A 22,237-nucleotide genomic window follows, 5' to 3' on the forward strand; every position below is an offset into this window, starting at 1 on the left:
TTCTATATTATTAGCTACAAGTTTTTTCTTAAAAAATTCCATACCCACTTTGAAGAGTCAGTAATTGTTTCTTGAGAGCAAGGACCATGCCTAATTCATCTTTATTTCCCAAGTGTTTTACGCAGAATAGATGCACAATAAATGTATGTTGAACAAATGAGCAAGTGTGTATTGTTACAACACTAATTGCTCATATCCATACAATACAGTAAGTTCTTGATCTTTATTCAATGCCTTCCTTGTCTTCTAATTCTTATATAATATCACAGTGTTTCTTAGAGTATAGTCACTTAGATTTCAAACTTGTTCTAAAGGTAGAAAAACTCATGAATTGCCCTGTTGGTCCTAGGTCTGGACTTAACTGCTAAATTAAAATAGAGGAGTTATAGGCCTTTTTCTGGAAAATAAAGTGGCTTTAGGAAGAATTTTTCTTTTTAAACAGTTAAGTCTAAGTTCTTGATAATTATGAATCAAAGAACTGGAAACACTAGTCTGGGAAACACATGCTGAATTTTATGTCTGCTGTTTACCCAAAACAAAAAATGTAAATTATGGAAGTTAATTAAAATTTTCACAGACCTAGTATACTATAGTGTAAAACTTAAAATATTTGTTTTGGAAAATGGCCTAAGAAAGTCCGTGAAACTGAGAATTTGTGGCTGTGGACTGTAGGGATGGAGATGAAAATAGAGGTCTGCCTGTTGTCCAAGTTCTGGGGCCTGCGGGCTGTTGTTACTTCAAGGAGGTTGTGGCCTGGAGCTCATGGTGTCTCAGTGGGGCCCTCTTGGCATCTTACGGGTGGTTCCTCAGGCATGACCCAGTTCTGCATTTTGTAGCAAATGTAGCAGCTCTGCCTTTACCGCTCGACCTTCATGCAGCAGTAGGACAAGCAAAAATGCCTTGCCAAACTTTCAGATACCCATTCGGGGGTGGTACCAGTCCTAGATGAGTGATTCTGGTAGCTGAATTTTGTGTCTATGAACCCCTCAAAATTATTTGGCTAAATATATTGAATGTTGGAGGTAGTTTAAGTATTGTGACATTTTAAAAATAAATGATTTAAATCTTTTTTTGCATTTTCAAAGATGCCATTTTATTGCAATGTATTTGAGATATGTGTAAATTTTAAAGGTATAGCATGTTAATTTGATACACTTATATATTGTTATGTGACTGCTGTTGTAGTGATAATTAACATCTCTCACATTACATAATTATCCTTTCTTTTTAGTGGTTGGAAGTTCTAGTCTCTTAGCAAATTTCATTATAATAAGATATTGTTCGTACTCACAGTACTGTGTATTAGATCTCTAGGGCTCATTTACTATTCACTGGAAGTTTGTACCCTTAAACAACATCTGCCCTGTCCCCTCACACCCATCCCCTGGTAACCACCACTTTACTCTCTGTTTTATGAGTTTGGCTTTTAGACTACACGTATAAGTGATATCATACGTACTTGTCTTCCTCTGTCTGACTTACCTCACTTAGCATAAAGTGCTCAAGGTTCATCCATATTGTCACAGATGGCAGGATGTCCTTTTTCTCATGGCTGAATTCCATTGTGTGTGTGTGTGTGTGTGTGTGTACACACACACACACACACACACACACACACACATCTCACTCAGCTTCATTCCTGGGTTATAAAAAATGGTCTGTAACTTAGACCCAGCTGTATGGTGGGCAAAAGCCTAAGCTTTATCAATATAAATCAACTGATTTATAGTATGCACGTGAAGAAAAATATCTATGAATATGACGATTTCCCTGATTTTAGCAGCAAAATAATAAACTCAGAGATATTTATGTAAGTGAAGGTTTTACCAAACCCAAGGGGAAAAGAATGAAGCTTCCGGTTTATCATGAAATAATTCAAGTGTACCTTGCGTGCAGCCTCCCTTCTTTCACGGATAGACTTTCCTCCACGTGGGTGCCAGGGACACTTGATCCCACCGTTTCATGTTTGTTTTCAGGATCAGTTCAGTGATATGAGAATCAGCATAAACCAGACGCCTGGGAACAGCCTTGACTTTGGATTTACAGTAAAATGGGATTTTTCCAGGATCTTCGTAGCATCAGTCGAACCAGGTAAATCATAGATTGAGCTCTCCTGAAGTTTCTTCTCCTTTGTTGTCCTGTGCTGTTCAAAAAGCCCCCAGAGAAATTAGTTTATTTGATAGAGGAAGAGAAAACACATGTGAAAAATGCAGCAGTAAAGTGAAGAGGCGCATCCTCTTCCCAGAGACTGATAGTTGGAGTTACAAATTACATATTGTTTGATCTTGCCTCGTTAATTTTAGTTTTGAAGGGTCGTAATTTTGTGACTTTTACAGACTTCAATTATCAAAACTTCAGGCTTAATATTTGGAAATACTAACAAACAACGCTAAATTGAAGAGCCAGAAAGAACTTTCCCTGATCATTTGTGTTTGTGATGGATACATAGGTGCTGTATAATCAATATGTTTGGAGCGTCCTAATGTATCTGTTGCCCAAGGACTCCTGAGGATGCTTTGGGACTTTTACAAAAGCACTGCCCCTCCTCCACCAAATCAAGCCCAGAAACTCTTAGCAAAATATTACAAGACCTAAAATGAAAACGAAAGCTATTGTATTTATGAGGAGTTCCTCATTTACATATTTTAGCTATATAAAAATGCATGTGAACTTTGGTTATTTCTTTGAAACTTCAAGGCTGCTTTAATTAGATAACGGTAAGTAGTAATTTTAAGCCATTTTAAGCGGCTCTGTTTTTTTCTCCATTCTAGAGTGCATCTGGCTTTGGAAGCTCAGCTAAAGCGGAATATATATTTCACATTTTTAATTTAAAAATAATTTAAAATTTTCTTCCTAGGGGGTTAATAAAGAAATTTTATTGAACAGATGGGTTTATCATTTCCCTTTAAACGTTAAGGAAGATACATTCTATAGGATTAAAAAATGCCTTTGGTTGCTTTGTAATGTTGTAGCTACTCAAATATTTGATAACTTTAAGAAATTTTGTGACTCACCTGCACCTGAAAAGAATATGAGAAGTGATTAGGTGAGATTAAGAGGTCATTTTTTCTCTTAATTTAAATAAGCAGTGACTAGTAGGACATGTTTTTATTTTTTATTGGTAGTTTAATTTATTTTGCTTTATTTAGGTAGCCCAGCAGAATTTTCTCAGCTACAGGTAGATGATGAAATTATTGCTATCAACAACGCTAAGTTTTCACATAAGGACACAAAAGAGTGGGAGGAAACCATGGCTAATGCTCAGGAAACTGGAAACCTAGTAATGGATATCAGGCGCTATGGAAAGTCTGGTGAGTTGGTTATACCACCGTGTTTGGCTTTCTAAATTGGGAACTGGTCTTTGGCAAGTGGTTATAACAGCTCGCTTCAATAACGTTTTCTTCTCTCTTCGTTTCACTTTTTTATTTTTTGGCTTAAAGATGTTTTGTGGTTATGTCGAGACAAGTCTTGAATGATGCTTCTTTGGATGTTCTGTCTGAAAGCTTTTCACTAGCAAATTTACTGAATTCTGCATTATTTATTGACTGATTTATATGCTGGACTGGCTTTGAATGCACACATCAGCTGAAGGCTCTTGTAATTATATCTGCATTTGGAAGTCATATGATGATGTTGAATATTAAGAATTACACCATGGTTTCACTTCCTCTACAGCATCATGACTGTAACTGGTCTAAGAGAGAGCACAGTAGGTCAATATCTCAGTTGTTCATTCACGAAGAACTTTCGATGTACATTTCATTATTGTGTTGCTTAATTGTTGAGGTTAGATGGGGAAGGGCGTTAAGCCTTCCAGACCTACCAACTTATGATATCAAAATATAATACCCAGTCCTGGTTTACAGAAAGATTCAGCAAATTTGCCAGTCTTTTCACTATTAACATGCTCTAACCCTCTGTTTTTGGAAGGTGATCTGTTGGTAAAAGGCCTAAACTCTTCATTTCTTTCACACACTATCTGACTTGTTTGTCTTCTGTGTGTGTATTTTGTATATGTACATTCAGTACTTCGTTCTTTCAACTTCAACATTTACGTGTACTCATTTCTTGATCTTCGTGTACCAATCAGACTGGGGCAAAGACCAGCCTTCCCTGCCATTTACACGGCATAAAACCCTCAATCTCACCAGTATGGCTACCAAAATTATAGGTTCACCTGAAACAAAGTGGATTGATGCAACTTCTGGAATTTACAGCTCAGACAAATCTTCAAATCTATCAATAACAGCTGATTTCTCAGAAAGCCTTCAGAATTCTGTAAGTATTTCGAGAAGTGGGAGTATTTGGGTAGAGCAGAGCAACTATAGGAAGTGTGTTTGTGGGGGGAAAGAATCTACTTTCTTTGAACAATTTTGATGCTGTTTTAAAAACAGATAATTGAATAAGGTAATTTATAGTAATGAGAATAAAATATATTTTTGAAAATCGTAAGGCACTACTCATTAATAATTTAGAGTAATAGTTATATAATGAAAAAAATCAAAAGACCCCATAGTGATGTTTTGTAGCATTTTTTTTTTAAACATACATTTATTTATTATTTATTTATTTATTTATTTATGGCTGTGTCAGGTCTTAGTTGCAGCGGGTGGGCTCTTTGTTGCAGCGCGTGGGTTCTGTAGTTGTGATGGGCAGGCTTAGTTGCCCCGTGGCATGTGGGATCTTAGTAACCTGACCAGGGATCGAACCCACATCCCCTGCACTAGAAGGTGGATTCTTAACCACTGGACCACCAGGAAAGTCCCTGCAGGTGTTTCTTACCAATCCTTCATCATTATACCCCTCTCTCAGACCTTTGTGAATGTGAAGTAGTTAATTATGTAAAATTATACACTATAACTTTTCTATGCTTTCCTTAGTCTTTACTGGTAAAATAGATATAGTAATTGTGTGCAGTTTTAAAACCTCATGAAGCAGTTTTAGTCCTTGTGTGGATGAATGTGATGGGTAGACTTACATATGTGGTTAAGAGATACACAGTTACATTAATTGATTTAAAATAATTATAATGTAGAAAATTTCTAATTATCAAAGTAATAGTTAAATTTAAATTTGCAAATAAATGTGTTTATATTGACTCCCTAGATATAATGGCTGTTATCCCAAGATGCTCCCTTTCATGTAATAAGGAGATCCTGCTACTTTGTATAAGAAAAGTTTAAATGTTAGAGAATCCTATATGACTGTGTTGCTTACTCATAAATATAAACCGAATGGACCAATGATTATTTGGCCCATCATGTTTCTTGGAAAATTAATGACTGATTGAACTTAAAGCTATTCATGCTTACAGTTGGTCATTAATTCTTCCACAAATATTGAAGAACAATGAAAAAATTATGTTTCTATTATATGTAAAAGGCTGTAAAGAATATATTAATACTGTGAAAAATTCATGTCATTAGAAGATATTTTCACTAATGAGAAATGCATTATTTAAGCTTGAAGTCCAACTGGAGAGAATGTTGTTAACTGGCATTTTTATCCTTTCTAGAATACTGAATCAAAGGAAATTAATGGAATTCGTGATGAAAGCAATACTTTTGAATCAAAAGGTAAACATTACCATAATAGCTTACATTTATAATATAGGAGAAGTCATTGCACTCAAGTTCTGCTACTATAAAAATTAATATCTGTGAGTGAAAGCAAAACTGATCTACTGCAAGTTGAAACTCAGAGGTTAGCGCATAGATCCAATTGCAGCCAGGTGGAAGGGCATTCAGTTCCAGTGTTGAATAGTCCAGGAACTGCAAACAAAGCTTTGGCAGCCTGTCCAGGAGCTTTGAGTGCCTGTGTGTCTAATCCAAATAAGAAAGACTGGTTTTCCCGAGGCCATCAGCCTTCTCGCTATGGTGTGCTGGCAAAGGGAATCTTAGTTAAATACGAGGTTTCCTTTCTCCCTTTTATGTTGTGAAAGGGACAAGCCTGGAAGCAGCTAGTAATAAGGAAATGCCAGTGGCAGTAACAGTTGTTAGCAGAAGTGCCCATCTGTAATGAAAAAGCAGACATAGCATCTAGGGAAATTTTGCATTATGGAGTCATCACTCCCTTCCTTCTGCTGTCTATCTACAAATAATTGAGCTACCACATGCTGTGTGCTATAGCTTAGGCACACAAAATAAATAAGAAAGATCTGGTCCACATAGGCAGGGAAAGAAACCCAAAGAGGATGAAGCTTCTCTTAGCATGAAACTAGACTGCCAGGCACAGGTCTGGGTTTTCTCAGTGGTTTGGTGGTTTTGAATCTGCATTTGTCAGTTCATAATACCTTACATCAAAATCAAACCAAATTTATAAATTTCCCTTCCTTTATTGATTATTTATGTATTTAATTTCTGATAATTATGTGACTATATTTTAATTGTTTGATATTGCATTCTTTGACTGCTTTTTTCTTCATGATGTTTTAATCTAAGATGTGCGGGTCCCGTTCTGTCTGACTCAGCAGAGCACTTGTTAGTGACTATGGGGCGATACACAGGCCCTGTCATTTGAGGGTTTTGTTTAGATAAGTAAATATCAACTAGTGTCAAATAATAATTACATTTACATTTTATGAATAAACTGAAGTATAATAATCATTTGCCATAATCTTGTGACAGATCTGTAGAAGACAGAATATTTTCTTTTTTATCTGATTGAACTCTATGTGCTTTATGTAAAGTTAGGGGCTATAAGATCTTGGAAACTAGGGCAAAATAGTCTAGTTAGAAGAATATTTTAATTTTAGCATTTGGGTTTTTTTTAGAATTGTTCTCTGGATATTTATTTTCTTGTCCTCCTCCCCATTATTTTTAGTTCCTTTTTTACTTACTAGTACTATGAAAAATCTTAGTTACAAACAATTCTTCCTGTACTAGAAAAGATTTTGAATTGATTAACCTGAGCAAAAACATTTTAATTTCCACTTCCCTAAAGGGGTGTAATCTAGCACGGAAGATGTTACTTCAGCTACTTTGAAACTGTGATGCTACCTGCTAAAATTTATTAATCAAAATATTAGTTCCTTTTACTAATTTGAATGTAGTATAGACTACTAAAACTATGTGTGTCTTTGTGCATTGAAATAATCCCTATCTTCTACGGCAATCAGTTTTATCATTTTAAAAATAATATTGCTACAGAATGGAAAGATGTATCAAGTATCGTTTAGTTTTCCAGTGGTGAGAGAGTAAAATGAATGACATGGTATTGATGTGTTTTTTTTTGTGTTTGTATTTTTCAACTAGCCTCTGAACCTATTTCTTTGAAAAACTTAAAAAGGCGATCACAATTTTTTGAACAAGGTAAACTGCCAAGCTAACAATTCATGTACTTTCATGGAATTGTTCCCACTCTCCACTCTTTTCCTGATAGTCTGTGGTGCTGGGCACTGAGCCTCTTCTATTTGGCCATCATTATGACCAAGCAACATAACCCATTTCCATTCTTTCCCTAGGGTCATCAGGCTTTTCTTACAGTTCATGGGTCTACCTCTGTGGTAATGGGTCTTTGTGTGTCCTTTGTATACCTCTGAAGTTTTTGTTTTTTTTTTTAATTAAAAACATTGAGATGCTGTTTAAACACACACTACTTGCCACTGGGTGACAGTAAGAAATGAGGAATTTCATTTATGCCTTACTGCTTCTTACAAATTGCATAATAGTAGATTACACCAACATACAATTGGCCAACTTTTAGAGTCAAATTTTGGGTTTTGGAAAATGCTCTGAATAAAGAACAGAGTTGTTGATTGCTTTTGGGATGATGGCTTTGGAGTGTTAATAGGACCGCTCTGTAAATTTGGTCACATCTGTAAACAAGTACATTTTGAGATTCTCTTTGTTGGTGTAGTCGGGCAGTGCTGCGTTACAATGTGCCGTGCATGTGGCATTTCCTCCCCTTTCACGTTTGTCTAATGCTCTGTCTCATGAATGCAGTTTGAACTCTGTGCTTTGCAGTCAAGGGCTTAAAAGTAATATCCAACATTTGAGATGCAATGGCACAGTCAGTAGGGGTGTGCTGTTGGTGTCTAAAATGTTATTATTTCTTACTTTTAAGATTATCAAAAATATTTCCAAACTTGCCTTATAACATGGTACTTACTGGATTTGTGTATTTTGTGTTAATCTATTGGTAGTCTTTTTTGGCGAATTAAGATTTCTTTTTGACCGTAAATAGAAGTAGCTTACCAGCTCTGCATGTACAAGGGTCCATTTGTGTCAGTGTCCTTTGTGTTTTTGATAATTTTTGTTCAACTCTTGTTATTCTATGGTAATTTAATTGAAACTGTGTGATATGCCTAGCTCAAATTGGCTAAAATAAAGCAATTCCTTTTCTTTCTCCATTTTCACGCACTTTTCTTCAACAGACTATTTTAGGGAAGAATATTTTCTTAAATCTCAAAGCAGTTTTCTTAAAAATTTGATTGTGTAAGTGAATAATTTATTTGACAGCTGAGGTTTCAGGAAAATTTAAAAATACAGCACGGTAGTGTTTTTTATGAAATTTGCTTACATGTTTATAATCATTGTACTACATACAGGCACACACAATTACGTAGGCCCCATAAGAATAAAAAGAATAACGTTCTGCCCATAGGGTTACACATGAAGTCTGAATATTTTGTGTTTCAAATAATAGGAGTGGAAAGGGAAATGTTTCTTGAATATGTTTGTTGGTGGCTTATTTCAGAAAAGTAGCTCCTTAGCAATAAGGCCTGAAAAATGTGACTTACACCTGTCACAATGTAATTGAATAGCAGCAAGTAGAAAAATTGGGTTTGGTAGATGTTGTAATATTTGAAATTCAATTTTTCTTCTATTAGGCCAAGTTATGAGAATACTATCCACTTTATTAATAAAAGAACCCTGAACCCTTAGAAATAAGTACACCAGTATCTCAGCTCTAGCACCTAGAGATAAGATGAAACTTTGGCATCCACTGTTTCTCTTCTTTTTACTGACTTTGAATTTGGAAGATGAGTAACAAACAGATGGAACTAAAGAGAGAAATGTACTGTTGTTTGAAAAAACTGATGTCACTTAGTATATTGGCATAGAGACAGTTAGTGATACAACTTTCTGAAAGGAATTATTTCATAGAAATGAAGATTTATATTGTTTTCTTTTTCTTTCCTTGCCCACGTGCTGTAATATAGGAGGTTCCGATTCTGTGGTGCCTGATGTAAGTAGTATTCATTCGGTTTTGGAATAAACAAGGAGGCCTGGGTGGGACTGAATTAGCACACAGTAGCGTCGCTTACCGTTATTTTAAGCTGCATGAGAGTTTATCCAGGAGTATCTTTCCAAGATAAAGAGACCTATTTTTTTTTTAATTGAAGTACAGTTGATTTACAATGTTGTGTTAGTTTCTGGTGTACAACAAAGTGATTCAGTTTTTTATATATATATATATATATATACATACACACATATTGTTTTTCATATTTTTTCCATTATGGTTTATAACAGGATATTGGATATATCAGTAGTTCCCTGTGCTATACAATGGGACCTTGTTGTTTATCCATTCTATATAAAATAGTTTGCATCTGCTCATCCCAAACTCCCAATATAACCCTCCCCTGCCCCTTGCCCCCTTCCCCCTTCCCCCTTGGCAACCACGAGTCTGTTCTCCATGTTTGTGAGTCTCTGTTTCTGTTTCGTAGATAAGTTCATTTGTGTAAGAGACCTATTTTGATATATAAAGCCCACCCTCCTTTAGTACAGCGTAGGCCAAGGGTGATATGAATAATTTATGTATGCAAAAGTACTTCAGTAGGGCTTCCCTGGTGGCGCAGTGGTTGAGAGTCCGCCTGCCGATGCAGGGGACATGGGTTCGTGCCCCAGTCCGGGAAGGTCCCACATGCCGCGGAGCGGCTGGGCCCGTGAGCCATGGCCGCTGAGCCTGCGCGTCCGGAGCCTGTGCTCCGCAACGGGAGAGGCCACAACAGTGAGATGCCCGCGTACTGCAAAAAAAAAAAAAAAAAAAAAGTACTTCAGTAGATGACTTAATGAAGTAACATATTCTTCTCTGCTTTGCACCTTTTCTCTTGTAACTTGGCAGCTTCCAGTCCCGACCATCAGTGCCCCGAGTCGCTGGACGTGGGATCAGGAAGGGGAGCGGAAGCGGCAGGAGAGGTGGCAGAAAGAGCAGGACCGCCTGCTGCAGGTAAAGCAGGGTAGTGTGGGTCAGCAGGAACACAGTTTGCTTTAACAGCTTTTCCTGCTCAGCGTCAACCTACATTAAGAAGCAACTTAAAAAAAATTAAAAGCCAATAACCTCATAATTAACAAATCTTTTGATATGTAGCACATTTTTTTAAAATAAATAAATTTATTTATTTATTTATTTATGGCTGTGTTGGGTCTTCGTTGCTGCGCCCGGGCTTTCTCTAGTTGTGGCGAGCGGGGGCCACTTCTTTGTCGCAGTGCGCGGGCTTCTCGTTGCGGTGGCTTCTCTTGTTGCAGAGCACGGGCTCTAGGCACGCGGGCTTCAGTAGTTGTGGCGTGTGGGCTCAGTAGTTGTGGCTTGCGGGCTCTAGAGCGCAGGCTCAGTAGTTGTGGCGCAGGGGCTTAGTCGCTCCGTGGCATGTGGGATCTTCCCGGACCAGGGCTCAAACCCGTGTCCCCTGCATTGGCAGGCGTATTCTTAACCACTGCGCCACCAGGGAAGCCCCTGTAGCACATTTTTTATGAAATACTTTTCCATTTTGAAAATTTCCAGAGTCCTCCTTTTAAAATTATTTATTAGACCCTTTGTATATTTTTAGAGTATGTGGCACCATCGTTTTATGGATTTTCTTATGCATGAGAGGTGTAGAGATTTGTCAGGACCTCAACCTGCATAAACTGTGTGCTTGGTCCATTGCACCGTAATTCAGTGCCCCTTCCAGTTAGCTAGGGGCGTCGATGAATTACAGCCACAGTAAAGAGTGGATATGGGTTCAATTCTGAATGTCTGCCCTTTCCCAAGTCTGCATTTTAGCTCAGTATAAGCTATGATCTACTTTAGGGGTGCAAATCTGATTGGTTAAACCAATATCTCTGTCTTTAAAGATGGAGGTCGAGGGTAGAACTGGCAAAATGCAAATGAGAGATTAACATCATTAACCTGTTAACTAATTAATATGCCATCTCATCTTGTAGGAAAAATATCAACGTGAACAGGAGAAGCTAAGGGAAGAGTGGCAGAGGGCTAAGCAGGAGGCTGAGAGAGAGAATTCCAAGTACTTGAATGAGGTAGTGTTGGCCCACGCCCTCTTCTAACTTCTCTACCTTGTTGGTGAAATTCGCTGTAAGCTGGAAGCTACCCCGTTTCACCTGGCTTTTGTCACACATTCACCTGTGTAGTTCTCTGAAAATACCAGGCTCTGGTTTGTCAATTTCACTGTGACGTTTCAGCCTTTCTCCTAGCTTCTCTATTGTATCACTAAATAATCCTATCGCTAGGCTCGAAGTGCATCTTCCTCTTCTGTGTTACAGCTCCACCACCCATGTGTGATTTTTGTTAGTGATAAAACTTTTAACGTTATTTCAAGTGGAATTCTGGGCCAACTACAATAAGTATCATTTAAAACTGAATATAGACCTATCTGTGCATAGTACAGAAATGCACAGATTCAGATGGGTTTCTTTTCTCCCTGGTCGCGTAGGAGCTAATGGTCCTAAACTCAAACAGCATTTCTCTGACCACACGGGAGCCTGCTGTGGCCACCCGGGGTGAAGAGTCCAAGGCACCTGACAGCGAAGGAACCCCGGCAGAGGAGGAAACGAGGCAGCAGCAGCAGCAAGAGAAAGACCAGGAGCAGAAGCGGCGCCAGGCAGAGGCAGAGGCAGACGAGCAGAAGCGCCAGGCGGAGAGAGAGAGGGAAACTTCTATCCAAATATACCAGTACAGAAGGTCTGTCCCCACGGCCGAAGGGCGCGTGTGCTTTTTCAGTTGATCTGACTTGGGTGCCTCTGAAGTGGGGAATGGATACAGCTAACTGGTCCCCCTGCTCCCTGCTATCCGTCCTCCACGCAGGGCCACACAAGCAGAGGTGAACCTTTTTCACTGTCAGTGATCCTGTCACCTAACTTCCCTCCTCAAAGTTCCCACATGGCTCCCTGTCACGTTACAACATCATCCAGAGTCCTCGCCGTGGCCCCGATGGCTTGAATGAATTGCATCTCGGCCTTCTTGTCCACCTGGCTTCCAACCACTCTTCCCCTCACTTGGACGCTTACAGTCACACTGGCCTCCTTTTCCTTCCATGAAAATGTCCGACTGACTCTGCCCCGGGACTTTTGCATTTTCTAGTCCCTGTACCTGGAGAAGACTTCCCTCACGTGTTTGTGTGGCTTACTCATTTTCTTTAAGTCTCTGCTCCAATGTCACCTTCTCAGACTTTGCAGAATACCTCATCAGAAACACGTCTCTTCCCCCCACCCTTTCTCTCTAGTGTGCACTCGCCTGCTTTACATTATGCATTTATTTGCTTGTCTGTTAACCTGCCCCATCCCACTAAAATGTATTATGAGGCCAGTAAGTTTGTTTTGTTTGCTTCGGTAGCCCAGCCCTGGAATAGTACCAGAACATAGCAGGCACTCAGTGTATGTTTGTGGAGTGAATGAATTGCAAATGTCTGTTGGCGGTAGTAGGTCTGTTTTCTGTAGGGATGGGTTGAAATACTTCTGTATGTTTAGTTTTCAACTCAGAGACCATTCTCATAAAGAGGCTGGAATAACATTACTTGGATATCCATTTCTTAAACTCTGGGCAGGCATTGAAGTCTAATACTTTGAGCATAAACTCTTTTTCCATCTTTTAGGCCGGTTGATTCCTATGACATACCAAAGAGAGAAGAAGAATCTTCAGGTTTGCTTCCTAGTGACAGGTGTGTAGAACTTTAATTGTAATTTGGTTGGAGTAATTGGCCTCTGAAGAATATTTGAGGTCTTGCCTAGATGTTTCGTAGGAATGCTTTAGCGCCTGCTCTTTTGTGGGTACAAAGATATCCTGCTGGTTGATGTTTGTATCAACTGGCTTTTGCCGTGTAACCAACTGCCCCTAAACTTAGTGACTTGACTTACGATTTCGTGGGTCAGCACTTTAGACTAAACTCAACTGGTGGTTCTTTTAATTGATTGGGTCCCTAGTGCATCTACCACCAGTTTACTAAGCAATTCTGCTTTTGGGAGTTGACTGGCCGTCAGCAGGGACAGTGAGAACAACTAAGCCATGTGTCTTTCAACATCCAGCAAGCCAGTGCAGTCTTCTGTACGTGGTGGCTGGACAGAGAAAAGAGAGAGAATTAAAGAGAGAAAGCGTGCGAGGCACCTTGCAGTCTAAGGTCTGACCTGGTGCACCACTGCTTCTGCCACATTCTGTTATCTAAAGTCACAAGGCCAGCGCAAGTTCACGGAGAGGAGAAAAACCCTCTCTCTTTGTGGGAGGAGCCACAGTGCAAGGGTAATGGACACAGAATAATTGTGTTCATTTTTGCGATCTACCTGAAGCTTTATTTTAAAGAAGTTATAAGCAATGGCATAAGCTTATCAAAAGTTCCATGCGGACATCTGAAATGAGAATTGTAGCCTTCCTCTTAGTTTGATTAGAACTACTAGTCAGTTTCAGGGAATGAAGATAGGATTTCAGATACCTGAAAAGTTATATATTTCCTAAAACATTAAATTTAATATTTTAAAAGAATTTAAAAAATGCTTTGCACTCTTGAAATCACTAAGGACTTCTGAAAAGTCTGTCTATATATATATCCAGTGTATGACCATTAATCTATGTTTTCACAGCTAAAATTTCTCCTTTAGGAAGTTCACCTTAGAAATAAGGAAGGACTCATCTCTATAGGCAATCAGGATGACTGAATAGGGCTCAGAGTAGATAGGGAAAAGAAAAACAACATACATAAAGGTACTAATGGGCTGACATTAAGCTAGACAAAAAATTCTAGTGATGGATAACCTTATTTATAGTGAATGTTTCTGGGTAACTCTAGATCATTAAAATGTGTATCTCTCTTTTTTAAAGCTATGATTTATTTATATATATAGAAATAAGCTTGATGTATGTGGTTCATTACCTTGAGAAAATAAGTAGATTTTAGGGAAAGGAAACTTAAGGAATCCTGGAAAGTATGAAACGCTCGTAGGTAGTTGTGATAAAGCATGCCCTAGAGGCATTAAGGAGCGTAGCTAGACATCATGCATTAAAAATATTTTCTTCTACCTTAATACAAATGAAACCATTCATGGATGTTGCTGACAGTTGTGATATAGTGTGTGTTACACATAATTATATGTTGTATTGATATATTATAAACGTCTGCATATACCTATGTATGAATATTATTATTATATAATATATTATTATTCATTATTATTACTAGTATTTGAAGTTATTGTGCCTAGGAGAGTGAGAAAGAGATGAGCATGGATTGGTATATGGCCCCAAGGTTTAGGCCTTTTCAGAAGTTGCCTATGCCAGTGTGCTCCAGTACCTCTTTGGAATGCTAGGATAACATTTGGTGAGTTGCTGTTTCAGAGTAGGACCCTAATGCCCCCAAATGACTTCCTGACCCTCGGGCAGCATGAAGGAAGTGCTGACAGTCTGATGTTAGGTGATCTGATGACAGATGCTTTGTACAGCCTGGTAAGATTGATGTCTGGAAGAAAAGAGAGTCAAAGTATTCAGGCTGGTCAGAAAATCATAGGCTTTAACTGACATCAACTTGGAGAGGATTTTCACATGCTTCTGTTCCTAGCATCAAGCTCTTTTCTCTTTAGAGATGTCTTGTTTTCTGCTAGTTTGTGCAACATGAAAAATGCCTTCATATGAAAATACATATGGCTCTCAACAGACATGGGAAATAAATCAGCTGCTTTAAAAAGTAATCTTTTGGGGGTTCTTACTTCATAAATATGAAAAGGATGTTCTTAATGAGATGTATGTAACCTGTTCTGTGTTTTAGGAATAAATCCAGATCCACTACTGAACTGGATGATTACCCCACAAATAAAAATGGTAAATGTGAATTTTTTTCAGAATTCTTCAGCGCAATTGCTTAGTTATGCTATCACACCCTATGATCAGTATTTTTAAGGTCAAGGTATTTCAGGTTGATTAAGATTACATATTTAAAATACAACAGATTTTTAGCACCCCTTCCCATTTGTGTATAAGAACAAAATTATCTTGTGCTTAATTTGGCTTTATTTTATGATGGAGGGAGTACTGCAAGATTAAAATGATTATAAATATTTAAGGAAATCTGTGGAAATTTTGCAAGGTGATGCTGATATGATTTTGTATAGTGAATTTCATCTTGCCTCCAAAGAATTGGGACAGAAAAGTTTTCTGCAGAGTACCAGGGAAATTGTATATAAACCCAAAATTGCATATAAACCTGAAATTGGACATTTAAATGACAAGATTCAAAAAATGCAAAATGGGGCTTCCCTGGTGGCACAGTGGTTGAGAGTCCACCTGCCGTTGCAGGGGACGCGGGTTCGTGCCTCGGTCCGGGAAGATCCCACATGCTGCGGAGCGGCTGGGCCTGTGAGCCATGAAAAAAACTTTACAGCCCTCTGTGAACAAAACAACATCCACAGGCCCCAATGGTCTGATGGCAGCTCTGGTTAAAGCTTGTAGAATTTACAGTTTCTAATAGGTTTGTAATCACCCCTTTCCCCTTAACACAGAGGACCTTCCATCGTCTGGTCCTAGTTTAACTTTCCAGCGTATTTTGCTGTTTTCCCCATTAGGGGCCCTTAACTATAACCAAATTGTTCTCTCTCTCATTTTCCAACTTATCAGATGCTTTCTGATCTAGTTCCTCTGCTCTCACCTGTTTGGATTTCCAGTTTCTTCTCCCCTGAATTTGCCCCTAAGCCACCATTAAAATTAATGTTTAAGTACTTGAATCTGCCATGAAACATTTTTAACCTGCAGTGATCATATTCTCTCTTGAACGTAAACACGGGACCTGTTAGTAATAACAAGTGTGACTCTCAGAAATAGTTTTGTTAATATTTGTGACTAGTGTTATTAATCTGGCTATTTTTCTATGTATGTTTTCTCCCCTTTACTAACTGTAAGCTCTTGTATAGCACACGGTAGACGTTATTAAATATCTTATTGAAAAACTTGGCTATGCCAGTAAGGCATCTTTAAAATAGAAAACATTTTATTCCAAATCTGACCAAATTGACAAGCTGTGTGCATACACCAATGTAAACATAGGCGTGTATAAGAAACCTTTGGTGGCCTCGTTCATTGCTTACTGGAAGATAAACTAAGGCAGAATGAATTTTGAAAGAAAGACAATAACAGTGAATCTGGAGAGCAAAAGAAAATAAATCCTTAGATGAAATTTTCTAATCCAAATTGAGATGGGGAGGATACATCAAAGTTAGGGATGTTTTACCCATATCAGGGATTAATCAGCAAATCCAAGGAGACAACGCCTTCAGGATAAAACCTGACTTAATTGTCACTCATCCAAATTATAGTTCTGTCAGTTCCTTTACAGGAGATACAAGTCTGATAACATTCCTTGCTTATCATTTGGATTACTTGGCTAGTTTTCAATTTCACAAAAGCCATTTCGGCCATTGAATATGCTCTCATTCCTATGATTTGGTCATGACTTATTCTGTGACTTATACCATGAAGACTCGAGCCATGTTAGCTGGAGATGCATGCGTTTCTGTCTTCGCTCTCTCCGCAGGGGGAGTGTACGTTTTTTGAAAGAACAGAGTGCCCTGTTCCCTTGCAGAGTTGTCACAGCAAGCATTCAGTGAGCAGGTGCTTGATTGATTTTAATTTAGGAAGGAAGGAGATAGTGGAAGAGCAACTTTCTAGATGAGCAGTTTGTAATGTAATACTGCTGAAATCAAGGCTGGTTGTCTCCTTTTTAGGCAGCCCTCTGGAATGCCTCTGGGTGTGGAATTGGAATTTCTAGGGACAGGAGACTGTTCCTTTATGTTCTGAGGCAGCAGTCTCATTGAGAATTGATAATGTGAGCATATGTGCCCAATGTCACTTTTTTTTTTTTTTTTTTTTTTGCTCCACTGTATTTGGAGATTTATCCACTATGCCTTTTTTTAATGTGCTAATCCCAGAGCTTTTGATGTTTTTAATTTAGGAAGCAATAGATATTTAGACCGAACTGGGAGCAGTAGCTCATCGCAGAAAAGCTCCAAGAAGGAACAAGTCCCATCAGGAGCGGAGTTGGAGAGACAGCAAATCCTTCAAGAAATGAGGAAGAGAACGTCCCTTTATGATGACAACAGCTGGATCCGACAGCGCAGTTCCAGTGTCAATAAAGAGCCTATTTGTCTGCCTGGGATTATGAGAAGGTGAGAGACATCTCGGAATTATTTCTCCTTCTGTACCGAGGTGCAGATATTTAATTTCTAGACGTGCTGGCTGCTTTGGACAGAAGAGATGTCATCATTTCTTTTCTTATGTAAGATTTAGTGGGGGAAAGAGAAGGAGAGCAGATGTCATTGGGCACTTGTCACAGAGCACTGATTAGTGCCAGACACGTGCCAGGTGCTTTGTCTACATCATCTCACTTAATCTGGAAAGAATATCTTGAGGCAGGGATAGTAATTCTGCTTTTCCATACGAAGAAGCTGTGACTAGAGCAAGCAGTGCACTCGGACAAAACCACACGGCTAATAGGTTGCCAGGCTGCCTGTGGAGCTCTGATGTGTGATTCAGGTACTTAAATAATTGATGTGCTCTTAGTGCTTCCGTGAATGATGCTGAACCAAAAAAAAAAATTAAACCTCTGTTTATAATGAGACAGTGGTTAGATTGGAATCATCAAAGTAGTGTTCACAAAGTGTGGACACCTAATTTTTGTAACTTAAAGGAAAATACAGAGATATAAATTAATTGGAGATGAGAGGATGAACTAAACAGATGTATCTTGGGTAAGTGAATACTGAAGCTACTTCTATTTAGTATTTCCACAGCTGACCAACCAAGGAAAATTACTGACAACACATTACAGACCAAGGGCTAATTACCTCAATGTAAAAGTAATGCTTGAAAATCAGTAAATAAACCCTGACAACTTTATAGAAACATAGACAAGTGATGTGAACAGATAGTTCATAGAAAAAGAAACAAAGTCAGTAAGCATATGACAGATCAACACTTCTCCTAAAACAACAGTGGTATGCCTCGCTGGTGGGATTTGTAGAGTTAAAAGGTTGATTAAATCTAGTATTGATTAAATTAACTTAAATCTAGTATTGATTGAATCTAGTACTGATTAAATCTAGTATTGACAATTGTATAAGGAAACAGGAATTCTTGTTCCCAACCGGGTGGGCAGTTTTCTCAGTGTTTATTAAGCAAAAGTTTTTGCGTATACCCCGTGAGCACTTGAGTTTCTGACACTTTATCTTCTGGGTATATTTGGATAGGTATGCAAAGATAGTATTGGCAGTAGCAAAAAAGAGAAATAATTAGAATATGTACAAATAAGAGTGTACTTGGTGCTCATTAAATGAATAGTGGCACCCTGATAAGTAGAATACTATACAACTATTAAAGAGTGAAAGAGACATCACTCTATAATATGCCACCTCAACAGTGAGTGGGTTAAAATAACAATTCACTACTCTCAAAATTCTGAGCGTTGGCTGGGCAGGTCTTTGCACGTATTGGTTGGGGCACTTGGCAGCTGTAGTCATTTAGAGCTGCGGTTGGCAATTTGTTTTGCACGCAGGACCACATTGTAAATAATTTAGGCTTGGTAGGCCACCCAAGTCTGCGTCATGTATTTTTTGTTGTTTTTTTTAATGACTGTTTGAAAAGATAAAATACCCTTAGCTCATGCATTTTTCGTATCCTGGCAGTGGGCTATAACTTGCTGACCTCTGATACTCCACTGAGAGCTCAGCTGGAGCTATTGGTTGGGAGCTGCTGTTCTCCAAATAGGCCTCCCCACATAGCTGCTTGGGTTGCCTCATAACCTGGCACCTGGATTTAAAGAGGAAACCTTACAAGAGGTATAAGCCCTAATGTGCAAGTGCTTATCAAACCTCCATTTGTCTCATGTCTGCTAATGTCCCATTGACCAACATGTCGCATGGCTAAGCCCAGAATCAGTGGGAGGGGACCACACAAGGATGTGGATACCAGCAAGATGATCCACTGGGGGCCACCAAAGTACCTTCTATCACCTGAACTGACATGAAGATAGTTCTAAGAAAAGGTATATTACATGGAATAAAGCAAGTTATGAAGAATATGAGTTGTAGAATAATCCCATTTGTTTAAGCATGTTAAACATATGAACATATGTATATAGACATGGTTATACGTACATATGTAAATTTGTATTTGTATGTAAATATATACTTGCATGTGTGAGGAAGGAGTCTAGAAGGATACACCGTCAACAGTGGTTACCTCTGGGGATTAGGGCAGGTAAATTGTAAGTAAAAGTGTATATACCCTGCTGGATTGCTTGGGTCTTTCTCATCATGATGATATAATACTTTTATAATCTGAAAAAAATACATATTTCAAACTTGGGATAAGAGAGAAAGTTTTAAAAGTCATAACAACAAAATTGACCAGGTAGGAAAAAACCCTCATAATTTGGAGTCAATCTTTGTAGGTCAGAATTAATGTCAAGTACATAACGATCTTATTTACAAAGCAGAAATAGAGACACAGACATAGAGAACAAACGTATGGATACCAAAGGGGAAGGGGATGTGGAATGAATTGGGAGACTGAGACTGACATATAAACACAATTGATACTGTGTATAAAATAGATAACTAATGGGAACCTACTGTACAGCACAGGGAACTCTTGCTCTGTGGTGACCTAAATGGGAAGGAAATCCAAAAAAGAGGGGATATATGCATACGTATAGCTGATTCACATTGCTGTACAGTAGAAACTAACACAACATTGTAAAGCAACACTACTCCAATAAAAATTAAAAAATTAAAAAAAAATAAATGAAGGTTAATTGAGTGTGAAACATCATGATGCCTTTGATGAAAAGGAACTTTAGCTGTTAAAGGTAATTTTATATGTAACTGGCCTTGTTAGATTCATACCTGCTTATAAAATACATGGATATTTTAATGACTGTAATGGTGTTAAGTGGATTTCTAGTTGAATGTGTTCTATAACTTGGATGAACCCTTTCCGTGTTTCAGAGGTGAATCTCTAGATAACCTGGATTCCCCGAGAGCCAGTTCTTGGCGACAGCCCCCTTGGCTCAACCAGCCTTCAGGAGTCTATGCCACTTCCTCTGTCCAAGACTTCAGTCGCCCCCCACCTCAGCTGCTGTCCACTTCGAACCGTGCCTACATGCGGAACCCCTCCTCCGGCGTACCCCCTCCCTCAGCGGGTTCCGGGAAGACCACCACCCCATCCCCCATACTGCGCAGCCATTCCCCTGCGGTTCCGCAGCCCGGCTCCCAGCCACGCAACAGGTGAGGCCCTTTGGGTTTTCCCTCTTCTTCCCTTCGTCTCAAGGGGTAGTTTTTCATTAAAAATTTCCCAGAATCTTGTCCAAGCTTTCCAATGAAAAAAGAAAAACAAGGCTTTTTGAGTGTGTCAGTTTCAGTGTTCCTTTCCCAAATCAGTTCCTTGCTATCTTTCCATGCCAACCCAAGGGCATTTAGGGATGTCTTATGAAGCCATTGGAGGCCTTTAAAATGTTTACTTCACTGCCACTGCCTCGTTTACTTGGACCTGTGGTCAGTGTCTTAGATGCAGATGGACCTGAACAGTTCTCACTCTGGAATCATAAAAATATACAGTAGCTCAAGAATGCATGACAAATTGATGAGTAAAAGCAGTATTGTAAAATGTTTGACTGTTTTGATGAGACTGTAATATAAAATCATTTTATAGGAACTGAGTATGAAAGGAAAGCATTATAACCCAGACCCATCGTCTGTGGAACTTTGAACAAGCTGGCTTAAAAAATCCTTAAGTTAGATATGGCATTTTGGGTTTTTGATTTCCAAGACCATTGCTTGTCTCTTATCTGGTTTTCCAACATCTTACTCAGACTACATCAACTGAATTCTGCAGGTCATATGCTGCGGGAACTGTGTGAGAGTTATAATGGTGGGTCTTGACACTTGCCTTTTGGTATGGGTTAAAGCTCAGATTATCAGCCTGTGTTGGGGTGCTATATCTGTGTAGCTTCTCCACAGATCACTGATGCTTCACAAAGCCACATACAGCAGTGTTTCTGTTGAGACCTGAAGGGAGTGCTACTGGCCTCTGCTACTTTTCATCACTATTGAAATACTGAAAAGTAGAAACACAATGATTAATATTGGGATTTTTTTTTAAGCTATCAACTAAAGGATTTCATTCGGAGAAGATATTTTTATCTAGCTAAAAATGTTGCTTGTGCCGGGATTTATAAAATGTGTATCAGGGAGCTTAAATTAAGAGAAGAAGAGATGAGGATTTTTGGTAAATTTGGAGGGAAGATAGGGACTGCAGAGTCGGGGAGAAGCCAGAGGAGAGAGTACCTGTTTCCTTACTGAGAACCCTGCCCTCGGAAAGCAGAAAGGAGACGGGGCTGTGGACTTCTCTGCCCTGAAAAGGTCTCTATCTAGAGCACGTGGTGCTCTAACGTGAGGCACTCAACAGCTCTGCCCTTTCCAATGTCACTGAAGTGCTGTGCCAGTCCAGTGGGATGCAAAGATAAGAAGTAGCCTTCACCTTTCGGCCTGGGAGAAGAGATAAGCCTTGTAAATAAAGCAAGGTAGAAACTGCCTTACCTATCTAAATGGTAGCTGTCAGGCAGTTTTCATGTCATTCTCCGCAGAGGCAGCCCTGTAAACCAGAGGTACAGTCAGGAAAGCACTGATACTTCTGTTGACCTAGAATATCGGGTGAATGAGAAAGAGGTTGAGAAAATAAGGTTGAGGCGGTAGGTTGAATAGACTTGCAACACCTCTCCGAAGCGGGGCTGCTCTTTCGGTGTTCGATGAGCAGAAGGCATGATTAGAGCTGTGCCTTGGAGGGTTTACCTGGCAAGATGATGTCGGCTGCATTAGAGGAGGGGGGACTGTTGCCGAGTACAGATGTGGTCTGAGGGTGATAGCACCGCGAAGTGCAGCATGGACTGATTACACAGAAATCCTTCATGTGTGTGACTAGGTGTCAAGGGTTCCAGAGCCGTCGTGGAGGTCCATCAAGGTACAGTATAATCAAGGCATACTTT

At 39.1% G+C, this 22,237-nt stretch overlaps 1 protein-coding gene across 2 annotated transcripts in view; it reads left to right on the forward strand.

Annotated features, from left to right (window-relative positions):
* The window catches only part of LMO7 (LIM domain 7), a 96,910-nt gene that overhangs the window by 71,111 nt on the left and 3,562 nt on the right, over positions 1-22,237 (forward strand). Inside the window, exons 14-26 of one of the 2 annotated variants that reach the window (XM_082859714.1) lie at positions 1,977-2,091; positions 3,150-3,311; positions 4,172-4,278; positions 5,516-5,576; positions 7,254-7,310; positions 9,164-9,189; positions 10,072-10,176; positions 11,154-11,246; positions 11,660-11,907; positions 12,818-12,883; positions 14,975-15,027; positions 17,150-17,363; positions 20,202-20,480. In XM_082859714.1, coding sequence (XP_082715840.1) covers positions 1,977-2,091; positions 3,150-3,311; positions 4,172-4,278; positions 5,516-5,576; positions 7,254-7,310; positions 9,164-9,189; positions 10,072-10,176; positions 11,154-11,246; positions 11,660-11,907; positions 12,818-12,883; positions 14,975-15,027; positions 17,150-17,363; positions 20,202-20,480 — 1,586 coding nt within the window. Of the gene's footprint in view, positions 1-1,976; positions 2,092-3,149; positions 3,312-4,090; positions 4,279-5,515; positions 5,577-7,253; positions 7,311-9,163; positions 9,190-10,071; positions 10,177-11,153; positions 11,247-11,659; positions 11,908-12,817; positions 12,884-14,974; positions 15,028-17,149; positions 17,364-20,201; positions 20,481-22,237 lie in introns of both variants that reach the window. The other variant, XM_082859713.1, reaches the window with a different exon arrangement.

Source organism: Leucopleurus acutus, assembly GCF_964270905.1.
Source record: "Leucopleurus acutus genome assembly, chromosome: 18".
Classification (NCBI taxonomy): domain Eukaryota; kingdom Metazoa; phylum Chordata; class Mammalia; order Artiodactyla; family Delphinidae; genus Leucopleurus; species Leucopleurus acutus.